The following is a 23,113-nucleotide window of genomic DNA, read 5'->3' as shown; positions in this document are numbered from 1 at the left end:
CGGGTGAGAGGAAACGGCTCGGGGTGGCCGTTCCTCCCCCTACCCTCCCGCTCTCAGATAGGCGCGCGCGAGGGCCGCCGGGAGGTGTAGTTCCCGCGGCTGCGCGGGGGGTGGCGGTGTCGGCGCGCCCTCCCCGCCCGGGCCCGCGCTGGGCCGCACCGCCCAATCCCGAGCGCGCGACGGACTCCGCGGGGCGGCGGTGGCGGCGGGAGTCGGCGGCGCTGCGAGGGCGGCGGGAGGAGGCGTGGGCCGCTGTGCTCGGGGCAGGCGCGTAAGGCTGCGGAGGTGGGTGAACGCGACGCGGCCTGGCGGCCCGGCCCGGCCCGTGTTTTGTTTCCGTTTCTCCCCGGCGCCTCGCGTCTCATTTCCGTTTCGGGTTCAAACAACGCCGCGGGGAGGAGGGGGGAAGCAGGAGGTCTGCAGGGAGAGAAACGGGGACGGCAGGAAGAAGCGGCACATGGCGGCCCTGGCGGCTCCCCGGGCGGCTCCCCGGGCGGGGCAGGGTCCGGCCGTGGCTGGGCGAAAGGCTGGGCGCGTAACGGCGGGCCCCCATCTGGCCGAGCAGCATCGCTGGAGCTTGCTTGAGCCTTAAAAACGGCTTTTGGCCGGCAGTGTGCGGGGGTACTCGGCGTCCCACCTATGGCCTTAGTGTTGTTCCAGGCACGTGCTGCACGGCTACTTTTCCATGGCTGGGTTTGTTTTCGAACTTCTGACCCTTAGTTAGGAAGGAAAACGTCTGAAAACAGGCGTGACTTTGGCCCATCTAGCATCTCTTTCTTGAATGCAAACTGGCTGGTAACTTGCATAAGGCCCTATGTAAAGGCCCCGCTGAGTGTGTGTGGCATTACCAATGAAAGTACTGGTAGGGGTGGCTGTACGAGTGCCCTGTGAAACAGCTGAACCGTGGGACCCTCCAGAGAGCGGGAGCATAACATCACCCAAGGTTGGAAAAGCCCTCGAAGATCATCCAGTCTAACCAACCCCCACCATCAACGCTTTCCCATTAATCCATGTCCCTTAGTACAACATCTAAATGTTTCTTGTGCAACCTCTTCTTTAGGTTTCTCTCAGTTTGTTATCCCAGGAGGCTGCCTCTGTTGAATTCCTAGCTGCTTCATGGGATTGATTACGTGTATTTTATTTGTATTTCATCTGTATTGTATCTGTACTACTGTATGGTCATCACATTTACAGCATCGCATGCAATTCTTCTGCAAATCTGGCAGATTGAGAAATATAATTAAAATACTTTCATTGAGTTTTTTTCACTAATGTTTGGTGAGCTCCTTGAACTGCCCCTGCTTCGCACAAATGATAATGATGAGCACAAATTCTGTTTTGTTCTTCTTGTTGCTCAACATTATTTCACTGATGATAGACAGCTGACATCCCAGATGTCTAACCAGGCTTCTTTCTTCCAGAGAATCTGTGTCTGATTCTTGACATGACAGTCCCCAATCTCTGTAGTAAATAGCCCCAGTGAGCTGCTCTGCGTGAATTTGTTTTGTCTCATCTGAACATATGCGCACTTCCAGTCTTGGAGCAATCCTGTAGCAGCAAATTTCATTGGACGTTGTCTGAAACCTTTGTTTTGTTTGAAGCATGCTGCTTCTTAATATTATCAGGAGTCTCTATTTTAGTGTAACAACACATGACTAATTTTCTCCATTAGTCTTCCTCAAAGCGTTACTGACTTCACGCATTTTGGTCATGTTATTCTTCCTCTTCCCACTCTGCTCACCTCTTTTTCTTGTGTTTGTGCTTGGTGGAAACCATCTTTCTTCCCCTTTCTGTGCCTGCACTTTGCCCTCCTCCTCTGCCTCCCCAGGGTATTTAAAAGCGTAATGTAGTCAATGAGATGCAGCTGTGTAATGGTAAGAAGGCAAAGCACTTAGGAGAGGGAATGAACAGTGCCAGTCCAGCTGCCAATTTGGACTCCAGCCCACAGAAACACCAAAATATATTGCCTTATTCTTTGCAATTTCTGGAACTATTCTAGTTCCAGTTACTGTGTTACTGTAATGTTTACGCACTGTGTGTCATTTTGCATTTACCAATATTGAGTATTTTCTTTCATAAATCATTTATTTACTCAATCCTTAATTTCTAGAAGTCCTAATAGTCAACCAGATCACTTGTAGCAGTGCAGACATCAGTTCTTCCAGAGACTTAATTAAACTTTTCCCTTCAGAAGTGTTCCCCATGTAGTGTGAAGACGATATGTGAGATTAGTTGGACTCCTTGGACTGGCAGTTCAGCATAGCCATCCCCTGCAGCTAGGAGAGTTTCATGGGGCTAGGTCTGATGAGAATGGAGCAGGTTCTGGTGGTGAGATATTAATGAGGTGCTGTTTAATTCCTATCCAACCCTGGTGGCTTCTCACTGATTGACGTCAGATACAGTGCATGATTTCTTCTGGTAGCACAACTAATTTCACATAAATTTTTGAAGGATGTGGTGTGATGAACAGCATAAATTTCTTTAAACAATTTCTCTAAAAGCTGTATGACTTGTTTATTATTCATTTTGATAAAATGAAAACTCCTTACTAGTAGTTGGTATGGGTTTAGTTTAGAACCTGAGAAAGAAAGAATCTAGGATGGAAACCTTTCTAGCCTCTTCTCTCGTGCAGAAGAAGGTAAATGCATAGCTAAATCTAGATGGCAAAATATGCATTAATTTTCTGAGAACTGTAGGAAGTTGTTTGAAATCAGCCATGAGAAGTTTTAGTTAGTCTATTCCAAAAGCAGTCAGTAAGTGGAGATGTATGCAAGAAAACAAGACTTTGGCCTCAGTGTTTGTTTCTGTTTGGAGTTCCAAATTTGCCCTGCATAACACTTCTTTGTCAACAGGTATTGTCCTCTATTTTGTGAAATCTACATTAGGTTTTGGTTTTCCCTTTTTCTTTAAACAACTATCTAGGTATTTGGTTTAAAAAAAGTTTGATAGGATGCAAACAATCAGCCTGTTTTGTTCATCTGTGACTTACAAAAAGAATTCGTCTTTGTTCCTAGCTCTGTTCTTAAGACATTTCAGCCATGACTAAGAGAGAAGCAGAGGAGTTGATAGAAATAGAAATTGATGGAAATGAGAAACAGGAATGTACTGAAGAAAGGTATGTACTGTCTTTGCTTTTGAGAATCATTAGACTCTGATTTATTTATGTTTTGTTTGTTTTACTGATTTCAGAGCTGTGACTGCACACACTAAGTTCAGTTACCCAGGTTTATTATTAGTTATTGTGTAATGCTTCAGAGATGACTATGATTATGAAATAAATGCAAGTGTTTTCTAGCTAGGTGAAAGTAGTAACTTTAAAGTGGTAGAAGTAACTGGATCACTGCCATCTCTGTGCTCCCGTGCTTGCTTGCTTGCTTGATTCTACAGATTTTTTGGCTTTTCTTATGGTTATAAAAGTCCTCATTTTGCCCGTGCTCTCTTTAGTTTTTCTGTTCATCTAATTAAGTGGTTGTTGGGTTTTTTTGTTTGTTTGTTTGTTTGTTTTTTTAATGGAACTATAGCTGCTATTGGAAACCAGTGTAGTGCTGTCATAGAATATCCCAATTTGGAAGGAACCTGCAAAGAGCACTGAGTCCAACTCTGGGCTCCACACAGAACCATGTGAAATTCAAACAGTGTGGCTGAGAGCACTGTAGGTTCGGGGCCGTGCCCACAGCCCCTTTCCCTGACCCCCAGCTGCCCTCCCCTGACGCAGCTCCATGCTGTTCCCTCGGGCCCTGTTGCTGTCACACAGAGCAGAGCTCAGCGCTGCCACTCTGCTCCTGTGAGGAGCTGCAGCTGCCATCAGGCCTCCCCTCAGCTCTTCTGCTCTGCACTGGAGACATCGAGGAGCCTCAGCTGCTCTTTCACTCCTGTCCCTTTACCATCTTCATTGCCCTCTTCTGGGCGCTCTGATACTTTTATGCCCTCCTTACATTGTGACACCTAAAGTTGCCCACAGTGCTCAAGGAGAGGCTGCAAAGCACAGAGCAGAGCAGGACAGCTCCTTCCCGTGCCTGGCTGGCAGTGCTGGGCCTAGTGCACCCCAGGATGTGGTTGGATCTTTGAGTTGCCAGGGCACACTGCTGACTCAAATTCAACTTGACTCCAACACAACCCTCAGGCTCCTTTTTCATAGGGCTGCTTTCCAGTGTGTGACACTAGTATATCACACTATTCAATTGTGGTTAAATCTCCTCACGTTTTATTTTTTTATTTCTACAGTACTTACAGTAACTTTTTCTTTACTTTTCTGTCTGTAGGAATATTTCTATGTGTGCTTGTTGCAGATGTTTCAGATTTAGCATATTCTTCTTTAACTGAAATGAGCCTTTAGTTTCTCCAGTCTATTGCATTCCATGTTATCTAGGGCCAATTTTTAAAAAATCAGAGATTAAAATCTGTATATTGTGATTGTATTATTGATGAGGCCAATAAAACTGCAGATACAGAAGTCTACTTTGCCGTAGTTATCTCAACCTAGTTTTTAGTTCCTAAAGCTTCTTTCCTAATATTCACAGCTGTTTTTGAAAATATCAAAGCATGGGAAAAAATAGCCTAGGTTAGTAGGTGACCTGGTCTTTTAAGAACTTGTTTGAAGAACTATTTGAAAACCAATTATTAGTTTCTCCTTATTCCGAGCTCCTCGTATAATTTTTAATACTTTTGAACTGCATCCTTTTACTTTCTGATTTCCTCTGTTTAAACTGATATTTCTGAATGCCCATGCTAATAGTGCAATAGGACAACCCAGATATGTGACTGACTGTCTTTCGAGGTTATGCATTGCTGCAGTTCTTTCTGGTTGTCTCTTTTATGTGTTAGGTTTATCGTTATGCTGATTAGTTTCAGGACATGGACGTTTAATCTGTAGAAGTGGGGATTTTTTTTTTCCTTCTTTGTACCCCACGTGTTAAATTTTCGTATTTGACTTTTAACGTGAATCTTTTAAACACGCTGCATGCAAGGCAGACAGAATTAGTTTACTCAGTGTGAAGGTTAACGGTATGTAATAAGCTGATCGTAACTTCATATATTGAGAACTCAGGTCTGAAAATAATATTGATATGTAGCTTATCTTTTGAATTGTGATACAGCTTAGAAGAAAGTTAGCTGTAAAATCATCAGGATGGAATTTGGTACTGTACCCAAGTAATTTATCTGAATGGCATTAAGATTTCATATATGGTTTTTTATGTAACTTATTTCTAACTTTTAAAAAATCTGTTCTATAACCGCTGTATTGTGCGAGCTGTACTAACATATGGGTAATGATTTATTGTGTTCATTTGGTACTTAAAGCATTGTTGAGCAAACCTACACCACAGCAGAATTTGTGAATCAAGCTATTGACATCAATGAACCAATTGGAAATCTTAAGAAATTACTGGAACCCAGACTGCTGTGTTCCTTGGATGCACATGAAATTTGTCTGCAAGATATCCAGGTAAACTGCAAGGTTATAGAAGATTTAAACTCTTACCAGAGAGGCATTATACTTCATCTCTTTCTTTCATCATGAAATTTCCTGCTTTATTTTATATGTTGATGGAGTTTAATTTTACATCAACTTCCTTATCATAAAAACATTTAATGTGTGCACATAGATTCTGTATGAATGAATAAAAAAGCCTGAGATGTTACGGTTTGTTGGAGGGTGACACTCCCCTTACCCAACCACGGGTGAAAGAAGATTGAGTGTAATGACAGTACTGTCTAAGCAAAAACTCATGAGGTAGCCCATATCGTTTGTTGCTATCTGAGAATCTTCTGAGAGTCTGATCTTGTTTTGTGTTTGAATAAAGCAGAAATATTTTTATGGTATTCAGATGCATAGGTAACACAATATTTGAGAAAATTCCCCTCCCACATGTTTCTGCGGGCATCTCAATACATTAGTATAACTGTTGTTATAACTTTGTGACTAATATGTATTTTCATTCTTTATTATTTTTTAATACTTTTGCTTTTATCAAGCTGGACCCAGATCGAAGCCTTTTTGATCAAGGAGTGAAAACAGATGGAACAGTGCAACTCAGTGTACAAGTAGTATCTAGGCAAGGTAAGCAGTTATATTTGTCTGCTCTGTGGGCCATCTGATATTATATGAGTGCTTGTGAACAAACCCAATACTCTTCTCTTTCTAGCTGTAAATGGGTGGTCATATAATTTCAGGATGTATTTTTTCACTGTTTACTGTGGTTATATGTAGTACCAATTAAAACAATTGTCGTAAACTGACAAAAGCTATGCAAAATGTCTTGTGAAACTTCATATCAATTTTAAAGTGGGGAAAAAAAAAAATCTGGATCAAATAGTGAGAGTTACCTGGACTATGAAGCTTTTGTTAAGGGTGAGTAGTTAATCATACCAGGTCAAGTATTAAAGCAGGCAAAAGATTTTTGTCTAGATGAGTGACAGTTCCATCTCTGTGAAGATTGTTTGTGTGTTTTGTGTATTACTAGATTATGAGAGTAGAAGTTGTTAATTGAAAATGAATATGAAGGGCTGGGATCACTATCAGCTGTTTTCTCTGAAGAGCTCTGAGTTGAGTACTGCTGAGATGGAGCATTAACCAAGTTGGTAATGTTTGCTGATGCACAGTCCGTGTTTGAGGTATCAGATAGGATGGTTTTCCCCTTGTTGAATCCTCAGCAATTTACTAGTTGTCAAAAAAAACTGTTTCCACTTAATTTCACATTGCAAAATGAAGGCGTATCTTCCTACTCCGTGGTGTAGTACCTTACATCCTGACAGTAATCGTGACAGAATTAAAACAACCAAAAAGATTGATAAAGCTGAAAATCTGAACTTTTTTAGTCTTGTTTCGACTTGCTGTTAAACGCACTGTTTTCTGCAGTGGGAGAAAAGGTTTGCTCCTGTGTAAACTTGAGAGACAGTGGGGGAAAACTGTAAACATTGGAAGTAATCTGTCTTGATTGGAAGAAGGCAGCAGGTGCTTATGGCTTGTTTGTTTGTTTTTGTTTTCCCCAGTATATTTCTTAAAGAACAAATATTTTGGTGTGTGACAGAATATGAAACTGCAACACTGGGAAAAGAAAGTGGGACAAATTTGTATTCGCTTTTACTGAGGTAGTTCTCATTTAAGGACACCTTCAGAAATTCTGTGACGGTTCTTTTGTATAATGCTTCTTTCCAAAATATGCTAACACGTACTAAAAAATTATCCTTAATTTTTCTTCATTTGATGTGTACCTAGGGACAGACCCCAAGTTAAATATCCTTGAAATCGTGAAGCCTGTGGAAACTGTGGAGGTAGTAATTGATCCAGATGCTCATCATGCAGAGGCTGAAGCTCACCTTGTTGAGGAAGCTCAAGTGATAACCTTAGATGGAACAAAACACATTACAACCATTTCAGATGAGACCTCTGAACAGGTGACACGATGGGCTGCAGCGTTGGAAGACTACAGAAAGGAGCAGGAGCGCCTAGGCATACCCTATGGTAATAATATCTGATGGTAAATTGTGCATGTGTTGGGTTAGGGAGCTGGGGGTTGGTTCTTCTGTTTGTTTGAGGGCAGGAGGCCTGTTTTTCATAAATGATAATTAACTTGGGTTCTGCAATTCAAGTGCTCTGGTAGCTCATAGGCACGTTACAGATCAGTGCAATGCAGATTTATTTAGCCTTGTCTTATGCAGAGATGAGTAGAATCAGTGCTTCTAATATTTCTATTAAAATGATGCTTTTTGTTCTAGTACTTCTTTTACAGTGAGTTTTTACAAAGCGGTTTTCTTCCTCCTCCATAAAAATGCGTTTGTTAATGATAAAGCTCTTTTCATATATCTGAAATTGAATTATACTCAGTACTTGGTGGGGGTTTGCTTCTGAATGTACCAAAACTAATTGTTTCATGAGTTGCAGCATAATAAGTATATTGTAAACTCAGATTTTGCATGGAAAGCCATGCTTGGCTTCAGCATAATGAGGGAGAAGGAAAATTCAGAGATGGATATAAAGATTCTGTAAATCATCACCTCTTCTGAATTAATACTGAGTTGATATTGAGCAGGTTGCTAGTTTATTCTTACTTTAGAAAAAACACCTCTGAATGCCTGCAGAGGATTGACCTGAAACTGTAGGTTTTTTGACCTTTATCATGCTCTGGAGATTATCTGGCTGAGCTGCATGTTCTGACTGGCTGAATAAGATGTACTGTTGAGGCATGTTCAGTATATGAGGCTGTGCTCTGTAAGCATAACTGCAGAACGAGAGGGTATTCGGAAAGGGAAGTTTGAAGTGCTTAAAAATCCCAGTGTAGTTACATGTCTTTGTAGTATCTTGCCAGTATTCAAACATATTTTTGATAACTAAAGCAGTGGTCTTTTGATGCCTTTTAATTGTTCTCATTGGCAAATATTTCCAAAACAGCTTTTATCATGCTCTGTCTGTTGGTAGTCAAGGATTTGATGCAGAATGTTTGCGAAGATAGAATGCATTATCAGAGCAGACATCTTTCAGCATGCTCTCCCATGAGGATGCTGGAAAAAAATAAACAGTTATTTAAAACCACATTATTATGATGCTGAATAATGTTGCTACTAAGTTTGAATAGTTCTGTTGCTTTAAGTAAAACCTTAAGACCCACAGCTGTGGCTGTGGAAGTTGAATGTCTTCTGTGTCATGGTAGCGCAGATTTTCCAGGAAGATCTACTAGTTTACTACAGCAGAAATCTTTGTATTAAGAATCACAAGGTTGAAAAGGACCTACAGGACCATCTAGTCCAAGAATATTAGTGTTTATTTGCCTATGTTTAGTTCCCAGTGTAGATACTTGAAATGAGGCACTGTACATTTCTGATATAGTATGTCAGATATTCTGATATGATATATTGTCCAAATTTTCTGAGAATGTTAAAGTTCTTACCGAGTCCCCAATAAAACCTTTTCAAATATTTCTAGTTATGTATATCAAAAAAAAAAAAGGAAAAAGAGGCAAATTTCCTTTAGAGAGTTGTGAGATTTGGTTCTGTGAAGTTCTCTGAAATTACTCATTTAAATTATTTCCTGGATGTTTTTAAAAGACCTGGTGTGTTGGTGTCAAAAGTCAAGTCCAATCAGTAGAAAATCACCACCTGGAAGGATGTCTTTACCCTGATGGGCTTCTCTGTTTTGCTGCAGATGGAAAAATTAGCTTTTAGCAGACCTTCAAAATGTTGTGGCTTTCCCTTTGTGATATGTTTTGGTGGGCTTTGCCAGAAACTGCAATTTCTCAGCTGTTAAAGGTATTTCTGCTAATGAAATCCAGAAGTTTAGTGCTGTAGTAAGGGTTCCTAGGAAGAATGAAAGTATTCATTGGAATGAGAAACAAAGCCAGAAAGGGAGTTATAGAAACCCTGAAAACAATGGAACCTGGTCAGGGAAAAATAATGATTTGTGTTGCCCTGCAATCATGTTCAAAGGGAACAAATTAGCAGACTTTTTTGGTATTTAATTGTGATTTATTATAAGATTCTAAAGGTAAGATCCTTTTGATGTGGCTTTTCCCAGAGGATTACACTACATGGCTTTTGGTAGCGTTGATGAGAAATGATGCAATGTTACTTACTGTCTTTTATTAAGCGAAATAGAAATTATTGCTCCTAGTTAATATTTATAAACTTAGAAAGCTTTGGGTTGTTTTTTTTTTTTTTTTTTGCTTTTTAAAATTTTGGTTAGCGTATAATTTAAAAATAGTCTGTTCATGGAAACTATAAGGTTGTGAAAGACCACTAAGATCACCTAGTCTAACCACCATTCCCACTAACCATGTCTCTCAGTCCCACATCCACACACTTCTTGAACATCTCCAGGAACAGTGACCCCTCTTCCCTGGGCAGCCTGTTCCAATGCCTTGCCACTCTTTCTGAAAGAGAAGAAATTTTTTCCTAACGTCCAACCTGTGCCTCTTGAGGCCTCCTATCATATCACAGTTACCTGGGAGAAGAGACAACCCCCACCTCTCCACAACCTTCTCTCAGATGGTTGTAGTGAGCTATGAGGTCTCCCCAGAGCCTCTTCTTTGCCAGACTGAATGGTTCCAGCTCCCTCAGCTACTCCTCAGACACATTACCAGCTTTCTTGTCCTCTTCTGGTTGCACTCCAGGGCCTCAATGTCTTTCTTTAATGAGGGACCCAGAGCAGAACACAGTGCTGAAGGTGTGACCTCACCAGTGCTGGATACGGAGGTGTGATCACCTCCCTACACTTGCTGGTTATTCTTTTTCTGATACAAGCCAGGGTGCTGTTGGCCATCTGGGCACAATACTGATTCATGTTCAGCTGGCTGTCAGCTAATAACTCCAGATTCTTTTCTTCTGCACAGATTTCCATCCACTCTGCCCCAAGCCTGTAGTTTTTGTGGGGTTGTGTGATTGAAACTCAGGACCCAGCACTCGGTCTCTGTTGAACCTCACACAATTAGCCTCAGGCCAGTGATCTGGAACTGTTGGAGTCAGCTGTCCTAGCTGTGTCCTTTACCAGTCAGTTGCTCACCCATACCTACTCATTGGGAAGCTGAGTGAGACAGAGAAAAGGCCTCAATGCACTGTAAGTTCTGCTTAGCAGTTGCTAAAATGTCAATCTGTTGTCAACACTTAACTTGGTTGCAAATCTAAAACACAGCAACACACAGACTGCTGTGGAGAAAATTAATTCCATCCCAGGCAAACTGAGTACAACTGTGATTTTAAATACGTTAGAAACTGGGATAATGTTGAGTGAATGTAGAATTTAATATTTCTACATTATCACACACTTAAATGATGACACTCAAATATATTTTTTCCGTAACTATATCATAACATCATGCAGTGAACTGTCTGAATTGGTACAACTGCTATGTACAATATGTGCTACTAATATATTTTTTTCAGTTGGAGTGTAGCACTCTTCACATCCTCTGTATCCTGGTCTCCAAAACCAAAGGGATCGACCTTTGGTCTCCTCTGGTGTCCTTTGCCAGAGGCTGCAGATGGGGCCCTTCTCCCCAGTTGCAGTGTAGAGCAAGTTTTTTTTTCACTGTGTCCTGTCTGGACTGGTTCCAGGACTCCTGCACAGGCTGTCTCCTGTTTACTTTGTTCAAAAGCTTATTGTTGTTCAGGTGCAAAATCGTTCTTCTTCTGTGTCACTTGATAGAGGGCTTACATTGAGCTTATAATTGGGGATATGCATTCTACAGAAACCCACAACACCTAGGAAAGATTGTTTCCTTCTTACTGGTTGGCAGGGACGTAACTTTGATTTTGTTGATGCATCCACTGGGATGTGAAAATGTCTGTCTTGCCATTTTATTCCTAGGAACTGGATTTCCTGTGCAGGTCCCTTGACATTACTTCACTTAATACAAATCCTTCTGCAAGCTAGTTTTGCTATTATTTTCTTCCCTTTCTTGAAAATTTTGCTGTTTTGCCCCACGTGATAATGTCATCAATGTACTGCAGGTGCTCAAGAACTCCACTCTGTTCCTGTGTGGTCCGGAATAGCCAATGGCAGATGATTGGGCTGTGTTTCCACCCCTGGGGCAAACAGTTCCAAGTGTACTGAATGCTCCCTGAAGTAAAGGTAAACTGTGGCCTGCACTCTGCTGCTAAATGGATGGAAAAGAGTGTATTGGCAACGTCAGTTGTGGTTTACCACCTGGCTGCCTTTGATTCGAGTTCATATTGAAGTTCTTGCACAGGTACAGCAACACTCAATAGTAGTGAACTTCATTCAGGCCATGATTGTCCACTGCCAGCCTCCATTCTCCATTGGCTTTTCGTGCTGGCTATATGGGGCTGTTAAATAGTGAGCAAGTCTTGTTGATCACTCCTTGGCTTTCCACTTGACAGGTGAGTTTATGGATGTAGATCAGGTATTCAAAGTAGTCAACTTGGTTTTTTTTGTTTGTTTTTTGTTTCTTAATTGAGCAGCAGCTCCTCTTCCTCACTTCTCTGCTGGCTTCCTATGGAGGGGGTGGGATGGGGGGAGGCAGCTAGGCCTGTCATGAGGCAGAGATTCATCCTGCAATAAATTGATTGCAGATCTAAAACGTAGCAACGCACAGGCTGTTGTGGAGAAATTTAATTTCATCCCAGCCAAACTCAGCACAACTGTGATTTTAAACATTTTTAGAAACTGGGATAATGGTGAATGAATGCAGAATTTAATATTTCAGCATTATTGCACACTGATCAGTGTATTAGCAGGAGAGCATCCTGGTGTGAGAGATGCTCGCTGAAGTACAATGGAAAAAAAGAAAAAATGATTTTGTGTATTGAGAAGTGTTGTGGACAGTTGGGATGTGAAAGACTTTTTTCCTAAGGAAAATCCCTCTTCTGCCCTTTCCTGCCAAACAAATACCTTTTCATTGGCATTTTAAGAGAAGTCCATCTTTCCATCTAGTCAAATTGAGTCACCATGCCTCTCCTTGATGTTATACAATAACTTATCTTAAAATAAATGCATAATTGAGAGCATACTGTCATTGAATCTTGAGTATAAACAATGACTGGCCTAGAAACAGGCTTTAAAAAATAAAAAACAAACACCAAAAAACCTTAAAGGTTGTATAGAAAAATGACTGTGAAGAGGAAAGGGACCTGGTGGTGTTGGTTGGTGCTGCTGACCATGAGCCCACAGTGTGCCCAGGTGGCCAAGAGGGCCAACAGCATCCTGGCCTGCATTAGAAATAGTGTGGCCAGCAGGAGCAGGGAGGTGATCATCCCCCTGTACTCAGCACTGGTGAGGCCACACCTTGTGTACTGTGTTCAGTTTTGAGCCCCTCACTACAAGAAAGACATTGAGGCCCTGGAACGTGTCCAGAGAAGGGCAACGAAATGGTGAGAGGTCTGGAGCACAAGTATTATGAGGAGTGGCTGAGGGAGCTGGGATTGTTCAGTCTGGAGAAGAGGAGGCTCAAAGGAGACCTTATTGCACTCTACAGCTTCCTGAAAGGAGGTTGTGGTGAAGAGGGGTTTGGCCTCTTCTCCCAGGCAACAAACAGGACCTAAGGAAATGGCTGCAAGTTGTACCAGAGGAGGTTTAGGTTAGACATAAGGAAGAAGTTTTTCTCTCAGAGAGTGGTCAGGCACTGGAATGGCTGCCCAAGGGAGATGGTGGAGTCACCGTCCCTGGCAGTGTTCAAGAGGCATCTGGATGAGGAGCTACGAGAGATGGTTTAGTGCTTGTGGTAGCAATGGTAATGGGAGGACGGTTGCACTGGATGATCTTGTATGTCCTTTCCAACCTTGAGTCTATGAGTTCTATGAGTTCATTCTATGAGTCTGATGATCTCTAGGTTACACTTCTTTGAATCCCATGGCTCACTCAGTGGCCACTTGTATTTCATTTTTTTGAAGTTACAGTGAGGATTACCTCTGTAACCTCACTGAGAAGGAGCCTTGCAGTTTGTGATGGATGTATTGCAGTTTCATTTCTTTGTTTTCCAGACCCTGTGCAGTGGTCGACAGACCAAGTGCTCCACTGGGTAGTATGGGTGATGAAGGAGTTCAGCATGTCAGACATCGACCTTAATGCACTCAGCATTCCTGGGCGGGAACTCTGCAGTCTCACTCAAGAAGACTTCTTCCAGCGAGTCCCACGTGGGGAGATTCTGTGGAGTCACTTGGAACTTCTTCGAAAGTGTATGAGATTTTTCTGTAACTGATTTCACTTAACTCCCCCTTTTCTCTTATTTATTCTTAAAATTAGTTGAAAGTAGCTGTTTTTCCTCTCTTTAATATTAACATTAAAAATGAGGGCATCAGCTCAAAATAACAGCAGGCGTTAATAAGCATGTCCTCGTGATAAGCAGCTTCCCCATTGTTCATTAAACTGCGTAACTAATATGGAAGAAGTATGGATTGATAAATCCTTTGTGTTTTTTTTTAATTAAGATTTTTAGTTTGTGCGTCTCCTGAATTTGAGAATTTTATAATTAAATATTGATAACAAGTTATTTAGTGTACATCTCTGCCTCACATAGAATTGAAGAGCATTAATCATAGGCAGTTAAATCCTTAGACTGTGCACAGCGTGACTGATAAGCGATGCATTTCTATGTGTATAAATATGCTTTCAGACTTACCATGCTTGCGTATAACCTGGCAGACTAAAAACTACTTCTGTCACATTTTACATTGTATGTCACATTACATTATATACCTAAGGGCTTTAAGGTATATAGAATGCAAAGGGCATCTAGAAATTCACTATTAACGTACTTAGTTCTGAAAAATAAATGGTAAAGCATCAAATGCTTCTGCATACCCACAAGACCATGAGCTATGCGTGTTTTTTCCAAACTGATGGAAAATGTTGGGCTCTTCCCCTCTATGAAATATGAAAAGTTTTGATTTTCAAATGATGATAAAGGTAAGCTTGAAGCTAATGTTTTGAGTAAAAACTCTTTCTTTCTGATCTGCAGATGTGTTGGCTAGCCAAGAACACTCTGGAGAAATAGCAACTGTTACTATTGATCAGCGTAAGTATTTCTGCCAGAAGTTAATTAATACACTTAACTGCTTGCAAGTTTGACACTTGATTCTGTGCTATGTTTGATGTACAGCGCTATAATGTGACTTTCTTACTGTTGTACCTAGACACTAGCTTTCTTTGATGAGAGGAGGCTGTCTTCTAACATTCAGAGTGAAGCATTTGATTTCTCAGTATCTCTTTACTGGCTGAATGATGTTGTAAGTTAGAAACTTTCATACTTCAAGACATACATTTTGGATGATAGATTTTTCCTCTCTATTGAAATAAGATCTCAAGGGTGTAAGTTTTGAAGTTTTGGTAATTTGTGTTATGTATTGTTTTAATGAATGGGTAAGTTATAATTCTTTTATTTAAAAAAAAACAAAAACAAAAACAAAAAACTGTTGAGAAAGAAAAAAGTGAGGGCATGTGTGAAAGAGAGGACTTGCTTGAAAAATAATAGAAAAATTTTAGAAACTCCTTTTAGATGTAGTACGGTGACATCAATTATTAAAATTGAATTTTCAGAGGACTTGTGAGCAGCTTATGTGTTAAATAGACATGTACAGCATCCTGAGTTTGTGTCTAGTTAAATTCACCTAGAATGGGACATTCGAATCCTCCAGTCTTCATTGCTGTTTGAATAGCAGGCATGAAGGATTGCACAGACTGTAGAGAAGAGTTAAGGTAAATCACATGGGAACGGCATAAAAATGAAATCAAAGGCATGAGTTTTATTATGTAAATATGTAAAACACATAATAGTAGACTAAAGCTAATGCTTTATCTACAAAGTGCCATTTCTACTACACGTCTTAAAACACATTTTCTAATAGAAGTGGTAAAACTGCTTTAAATCCTCAGTGTTGTGATTTCAACAGTGTGCATCTTTTTAGTGAATGTTTAAAAAAAACAAACCACAACCCTAGCTTTTGCTGTTATCATATAGACCGTAAATAATATATGTCTATGCGTCTGATGTTTCTCTACCTAGCTATTTATAATTGATGTTCTGCAATGTTTTCTGCTTTACAGCTGTGCACATTATTCCAGCATCCGTACAGCCTGCTACCCCAACCACCATTAAAGTAATAAACAGCAGTGCAAAGGCAGCTAAAGTACAGAGAGCTCCAAGGATCTCGGGGGAAGACAGAAGTTCCCCTGGGAACAGAACAGGTATTGTCTACATCATTTTTAAATGCAAATGCAGTAAACACTCATTAAGTTGAATTACAGTTTTATAGGACATGTCTTTGTCACTCTGGTTGCAAGGTTTTTAGAAAAATATACGTATAGATACAAAAAGGGACTGTGTCTAGAAAATGCATCACAAGCGTATGCGAACTTGTCAGGTTGGGTTAACTCATGCTGTCATTTTTGCTTTAATATTCTCCACTTCTGTGAATTGCTGTTTTAAATCCTTAATTCTCCTTACCCTTACATTTTCCTTTTTTGAAACTCTGCGTGAGAGTCCATTATTGTCATTCAGGGCTTTTAGGCCAAGAATTTGTTATCTAACATCAATGCAAAATACTGTTTTTCCCTCTTAAGAATTACATCTACTCTCTGTATCTCATTGAGAATTTAGTAATTTAACTGCAGATGAGTTAAAAAGAAATCTTACTGATTGATTGTATGTGCAAGGTGATATATTGACTTAAACTGTGGTACGTGGGTCTTTCTTCCCCATTTCTAATATTACATGTAAAAAATCAGTGAAAAGTGATCATTAAAAATACATATACTCTATTGCATATATATATTTATGCCTGAAGACGAATAAGCAAATAATGCTTAATCTGTTCTATTTCAGAGTAGATGTGTGCTTTAAGTGATTATTTGTGTTGTTAGATAATTTTGTTCCTAAGTTCTAGGAACAAGTTTATGGGAAGTCTTAATTTTCATATTACTGAGTTTCTTTTTGCGTAGATTGATACAAGGACTTTGCAGGAAAGTATTTCTTTTGTTGTAGAGAAGATGAAATTAACTAAATGCAGGCTCTGTTTCCATTGTATGTTCTGTGTTGGTTTGCTTTAATCTGTTGGTTGAAAATTTTTTGCTTCGGTGTGAAAATGAAGAAGGACTACTTGAAATGGATCTTGTTCCTATTTTGGCAGGAAACAATGGCCAGATCCAATTATGGCAGTTTTTACTAGAACTCCTCACTGACAAAGATGCTCGGGACTGTATTTCTTGGGTTGGTGATGAAGGAGAGTTTAAATTGAATCAACCCGAACTGGTTGCACAAAAATGGGGGCAGCGCAAAAACAAACCCACAATGAACTATGAAAAGCTTAGTCGGGCCTTGAGGTAAGAAACTTCAGAAATTGGTCAGATGTTTACTTACTCTTGACTACTTCATTTTGAGCTGTTTTAATAAAGGACCTAAATGTTTTTGTGGGATTTTTTTCAGTAAGGAGATAAACAGTTCCTGTAAAGCTACTCCTTCCTGTTAGATTGTACTAGTCTTCTCTTCATAGCAGTTACTGCGATAATTTCTTAAGCATATACAAATTCTTTTTTTTCCCCAAGATTATTGAACACTACCAAGACAGATAATCTCTGTAGTTAGCCTTTCCTACGTTTATTTCTCTTTTTTGACACGTCTTCAACATTTATACATCTACCAATTTGTAAACAGTACTCGTTAGTGGGGAAAATTGCAGGAGTGTTTGAATACTCTGCATTACTGACTTTTATATTTACTTGTTTCTGTTCTTCTTATATTATGACAAACATTCTTCTGTAGTTATTGGTTACAGGTTTTCTTCATTCCATCATAACTTCTATAGTTTGACATTGGTAAAAAAGATCTGTGTTATTGAATCTCCATATGGTTGGTGATATGGTTGAGGGAGCGGGGAAGAATGCGAGTAGCTCCATTTCAGACTTTTTTCCCCAGTTAATTTGGTCTCTAGGAGCATGGGAGAATTCATCCAAGTTGCCTTAAATCATTAGGATTGCATTTCTTACTTTCTTTTTGGATACAGTGAACGCTATTTCTGTTGGTTTTCAAGAAGGGTATTTGCAGCATTAAGCAATAAATATTTAAATAGTTTTAAAGTTGTGTTGATGTCTGAGATATAAGATGGACTTGTAAACATTTCCACTTTTGGCTATGTTATTTTTCATAAAAGGAAGTAAACTCATCTAGCATTGTTTAAAAAATACCAAATTCTCTGTAAGTTTACCTCTTTGAGGAAATAATGCTAACACTGAGGATGACTGAAGTTTATAAGCTCGTAAATTGGCATGGAGTAAGTAAAGACAACTATGTCATTTACATGAAGAGGAGGCATCAGAAGAAATTGGCAGGCAACAGATACACAGCTTAACCATACAATGTCACTGGGCAGCTCATCCCACTCTTTGCCTGTCCTCCAGGGGAGGAAGTTCCCGTACCCAGTTTGATCCCTTCCCATTCCATCTTATGCCAATTGTTGTTCCCCTGTTTTGTGCCACCATACGTGGCTTTTCTTTTCCCAGAGATTTCTCTATAGGTACTGGAACATAGCTGGTAAGTTCCCCTGATGCCATCTCTTCCCGGGTGCCATTATGCAGTAGGTTTGAGAATCTTGAGGGACAGGTAAGTGAGGATGCAGTGGAAGGTTCACCCAGGAGGTTGTCTAGGGCAAGGAGGACAACTCTAAGCCTTAAGGCTGTTTCTGCAAAGAAGGAAAGCAGGGTTAATTGACTTAGACAGTTCCCTTCTGTAGAGAACAGAGGGCCCAATATGTGAGCCAGTCTCTACCCATAGGAAAGCTTGCTACCCCCCTGGCGCCTGGGTCACAGAATGACTAGAAGACTTCCTGACCTGGTTTCTTCCTCCAGTTATTCCCTACTGATAGTTCAGGCTGACTGCAATGAAGTTGCTGAGAGAAACATGGGGGCTATCAAAAGGCACTTCAGGGGACTTGGAGCAATTAGTGGATAGAGTTGGGAGTACAGATAATGTTTTCCATATCCCTTTAGTGGCTTGGAAGGACCAGGAAAACCCATATAATAAATACATGGATATGAAGCTGGTGCTACCGCAGGAGTTTTGGCTTTTTTGACCATGGGGTGATTTACTTACCTGATGGCTGCAGATAGGGTCCACCTGGGTCAAAGGGGAAAAAGGATTTGAAGGGCTGCAGTACCATTCCACTGTTTCCAGTGTGTTTGTCTGAATCTGTGTTTATGAACGTATCTGTGTTTATAGAACGTATATGTGAAAACTTACAGAAACATCAAATTTTATAAATGATGCTAATTTTTGGGGGGGTTTATCAACAAGCATTGTTGATAAGAAGAAGGTCTTAAAAGCAGCTGAAGAACTCTGGAATAATGTTCTTATTACTATGATATTAAACAGATGTCTGAACAGTAGTTTCTGTAAATTAGTATAAGAGAAGTTTTACAGTTATATTTCAGTTACTGAATTAAAGAAATCACATTCCTCAAAATCTTGCCATTTTGCAATTGACATGTTTTCTAACACTTGAATGTCAGAAGGGATCTTTAATGCCTCTCACTTGCTTACTGCCGAGATAAACACTGTTGCCAAGCTGAACTTTTATTAAAACAAAAATGGTAATATGTTTAGTTTATCAGTGTACTGAAATTACTGTATCAGTTTTGCTTAGTGCTGAAACTGATATCATTGAGAAACATGCTCGATCTTTCACCCAGCTGTGGGAAAAACAGTTTTTGTCATGAAAAGTGGAGGGGCAGCTTGTTGTTATTCCTATAACTTAGTAGTTTTCTGCAATCAGCATCTGTTTAATTACCCTGTAGCAAACTAAGACTTGGAAAAAAAAAGTATTAATTTCCTCTATCGTTCTGAAGCAAAGTTTCCAGGTGATTCAAAACATTCTAATATTAGTGATAGCTAATAAAACCTGCATGGGTACTTAGAGAATTATGCTTGTGGTTTTTGAATAGGCAAATGCTATACGTAGAAACGTATTCAACATGTATCTTACCACATATGATTAGACTGATATGATTAGATTTTTAACTTTGCTTATATTGATCTTGCTGGTGAAAGAGAAATATCTTTTTTCTTCCTATTCTGTTCAGTACTGTAAAAACCACAGTGCTGATTTTGAGGCTGCTTCAAACGTAAACTGTTTATCTCAGAAAAGCAGAGATGAACAAAGAAGGCAAGAGACAATAATGAGGGGGGAGATAATACCTTCTTACCAAGGCTAAGCACTATGTAAACTTCCATCCCCTCTTCTCCAACCACAAGCTGTTTTTGAACTGGTCTAGCTTAGAAATGATGGTCTTGGTGCTTTATACAGTTTATAAAATAATTACTGCTTTGTTTCTCTTCAGTATATCAGGGTGCAAAGGGCAGCTTTCAACTCTCTTCCCTTTCTTGTGAAAGAAAACACTCAAAGTTGATCTTGATACATAAAATTACATGAGAATCTTAATGTGAAAAGATTCTTATTTCAGCATCCAACTGTCTTTAAGTAAATGACTGGATGTGTATGGAAGTTACAGATTCTGAAAACTTAATTTGTTGGTTTTGTTATTTTTGTGTTTTTTTCCACAGATACTATTATGATGGAGACATGATATGCAAAGTGCAAGGCAAGAGGTTTGTCTACAAATTTGTGTGTGACTTGAAAACTCTCATTGGATACAGTGCAGCAGAGCTGAATCGGTTGGTCAGAGAATGCGAACAAAAGAAACTAGCAAAGATGCAGCTTCATGGCATTGCACAGCCAGTTACAGCAGTAGCATTAGCTACTGCATCCCTGCAAACAGAGAAAGATAATTAAGCACTAGGACCTGAAATGGGAACCCATGGCCTTTCCTATATAGCCAGAGAAGTTGCTTTACTTTTATCTGAAATGGAAGCTTCTTCTTTTTCTTCACAATACAATACCATGCATGATTTTCTACAAAGAACTGGGACTTGTGTAAATTTGGATCTTTTAGCAGCATATGTTTCAGTGTAAGTTAAGAGATCACCACAACTTCTGCAACTTTCAGTCAGGGCCTTTATGATATACAATCTGAAATTGGTGGAAAAAGTTGAACTGGTCAGCATTCTGCGTTCGCAGCTCTACAAAATCATTTTTGCAGTGCTTTTTAACAAAAATGAAGTAAACACAGGCTGCTCAGTTGTCTGGATTTGGTTCTTTCCAGCTTTTTGTTCTCTGCTGAGCTACCAAATTGAATTTGATGCTTTTAAACTTAAATGAACCTTAAATGTTCGTTACTCTTACCTAATCAAGCAGAGCTGAAAGGCACACCAAACATGACAAAGCATCGGGTTCCTCAAATAACTTCTGTGTTTATAAGGAAAGGAAACTAAGACAAGGCAGAACTGAAGATCTGTGCTGAAGAAGGAGATCCAGGTTTAGATCTGGCTTAGGTGAAAAGCCAATTATGAGTATTTCACTGTAATATGTAGATAATCTGCATTTATGAGGGCAAGTACCAACCTGTTAAAACACCTTGTTGATGCTAGCCATGTAATATGAAACAAAACTTCTTTCCCCACCATCCTCCCATCAGGTGATTTGAAAACTTAAAAAATATCCCTCACCCAAAGAGTAGTCTGTAGGTGGGTTTTGTTTGTTTGCTTGTTTTTGTGCTCAGTTCTGCCAGGTGCTTTATACCTGCATGATAGTCAACCCTAGTGACTGAAGACTAAGTTAATCACAGTCATTAGTCCCTTGCTCATTAGAAACAAAATGCAAGTTGAAAGTAGTTTTAAAGAAAACTGAAATTTAATTTCCAAATTATTGTACAGAATGACATATATAAAAGTGCAAAGATGTGTAATTTTTATTTAAAATTAATTTCTTTCTGAACTTCAAATGATGTTTCTGAAGTTTCATAAGCCAAATGCGCGCTCCAGAGCTGGGTACAATTTGAAGTATGGATGATGAATAGAAATGCTTGGAATATATTTTGAATTTTGAGACACTGGTATAGAGAGAACTTCATACGAAAGTGCAGTAAAAAGTAGGCTGCAATGTTTGAGCTTCTACTTTTATGACTGTTTCTTTTGATGTTTGAAAATAGTATGGTTTTAGTACACACCTTTGTTGTTATTAAACATTGTAATTGTTATAAGGCATATTTCCAAACTTTTTACAACTGAGTACCCTGCTCCCACTAACATTTCACATTTAATTAAAATGCAAATGCTTAAGGGAAAACCTTTTAATTCAGCTACCCTTAAACCTTAAATAAAAAGTGCTTGTACAGAGACTTTGTAAACGTAAAATGTATTTACATGGTGAACTGGAGTACTGGGTGGTTGTTCTTAGGCTGAAAAGGAATGGTCTTACTGGTAGTCTTACTGGTAGGCAGAGGGCAGAAAACAGAGCATTCATCTTTATTTTAAAGATGGGTTGAGGACAAAGCTGTTTGTTTTATAGGTGCGTGTTCATTTGCAGATAGCTTTTGATTAATTAAAAAACTTGCATGCATTTCTAGTTTACCTTTTTATTACTTCCATAACTATAACGCTTTCTTGACAGATTCTTTCATCAACTCTTAATATTATTTTCATTCTTGGGTGCTTAAAAAGTATTCCATCAACTAAGCGTGTTGACTTTTTCTTTTTTTTTAATGAAATCTTCTAAGCCATGAGCAAAGTATGTGTCTGTCACTAGAAGTCAACCATCGGTCCACATTTGCTGTTAAAATAGTCCAACTCCACCAATTGGCAAGTGCTTAAGGTGACTTATGCAAATAGATTTGCTTACTAAGAGTAAGGTGAAGCTGATAGTTCAGTGGCAGCAACTATGTATATAACATCATGCCTTTACTAAACAGAAGTCCAATACAAGTTGCTAGTTCTATTCAGCAGAGTTCATGAAAAGCCTATTTGTTAAAATACAGTATAAAAAAAGTTCAAAAAAACCCACAAAAATAATTTACTACATCTAACTGGACTGCAGTAGGATAAACTGAAGTTTAAATGTAATATCAATTATTTATCCCCCTGAATGTTCTTTCATACATGGTATGGGGAAAGTTTTGATATCACACTTGATTTGTAAATGCATCTGCTTGTTAGTTGGAAGTTTTTCAGTAGCTATACAGTTCTTTGGGTTGTTTTGGTCATCTACTTTTCCACCTTGTTCTAATTTAGCAAAGAAGAAATTTTTCAAACAGTATAAAATCATTGACATATTTTCTGTAGTTGAGGGAGAAACCTGTGACTAACTTGATGTCTTCAGTGAAAAAAGGATGTAGAATATACTGTCAAGAGTTGTTCTGATGCTGCCAGATAAAAACATAGAAAGAATATTCCCAATTTTTTTGTAAAAGAGAAGGTTTTTGCATACTTTTTACTCTTTAAATAAAGACACTTATACTCTGCTGATAATTATGTATTTGTTTTGTGTTTTTCATTTTTTTGGTAATTTTACATGAAACAGTTATTTTTACTCTAAAATATTTGTGCATAAAATGTCAATATAGTAAAATAAAAATGTTATACAGCCAGTGTCTGTTGACTTGTTAATTTTTCAGAAGGCTGTCTGTAATATTCATGCACGATCGGTTTAAGGATTAATGTATGCATTGCATTCTCGTTACTTCCAAGATCACAAATGAGTTACAGAAAGAAGGCAAATAATTTTTTTTTCTTTTGAAGTTGTGTAGTCTTTGACTTGATACTTGCCTGTGTATTTTCTACTG

At 39.2% G+C, this 23,113-nt stretch overlaps 1 protein-coding gene across 1 annotated transcript; it reads left to right on the top strand.

Moving 5' to 3' along the window:
- Positions 1 to 3,038: 3,038 nt before the first annotated feature.
- Positions 3,039 to 20,229, top strand: GABPA (GA binding protein transcription factor subunit alpha; the record flags this gene model as incomplete). Its single annotated transcript, XM_079549229.1, has 9 exons — positions 3,039 to 3,115; positions 5,302 to 5,446; positions 5,977 to 6,061; positions 7,220 to 7,465; positions 13,432 to 13,626; positions 14,409 to 14,465; positions 15,494 to 15,634; positions 16,576 to 16,768; positions 20,001 to 20,229. The coding sequence occupies 9 exons, from the start codon at positions 3,039 to 3,041 to the stop codon at positions 20,227 to 20,229; spliced, it is 1,368 nt and encodes a 455-aa protein (XP_079405355.1).
- Between the last annotated feature and the right edge of the window lie 2,884 nt (positions 20,230 to 23,113).

The sequence above is a fragment of the Tetrao urogallus genome (assembly GCF_951394365.1).
Source record: "Tetrao urogallus genome assembly, chromosome: 1".
Classification (NCBI taxonomy): domain Eukaryota; kingdom Metazoa; phylum Chordata; class Aves; order Galliformes; family Phasianidae; genus Tetrao; species Tetrao urogallus.
Note: the sequence above shows the minus strand (reverse complement) of the source record. Positions and strands in the feature narration are given on the sequence as shown.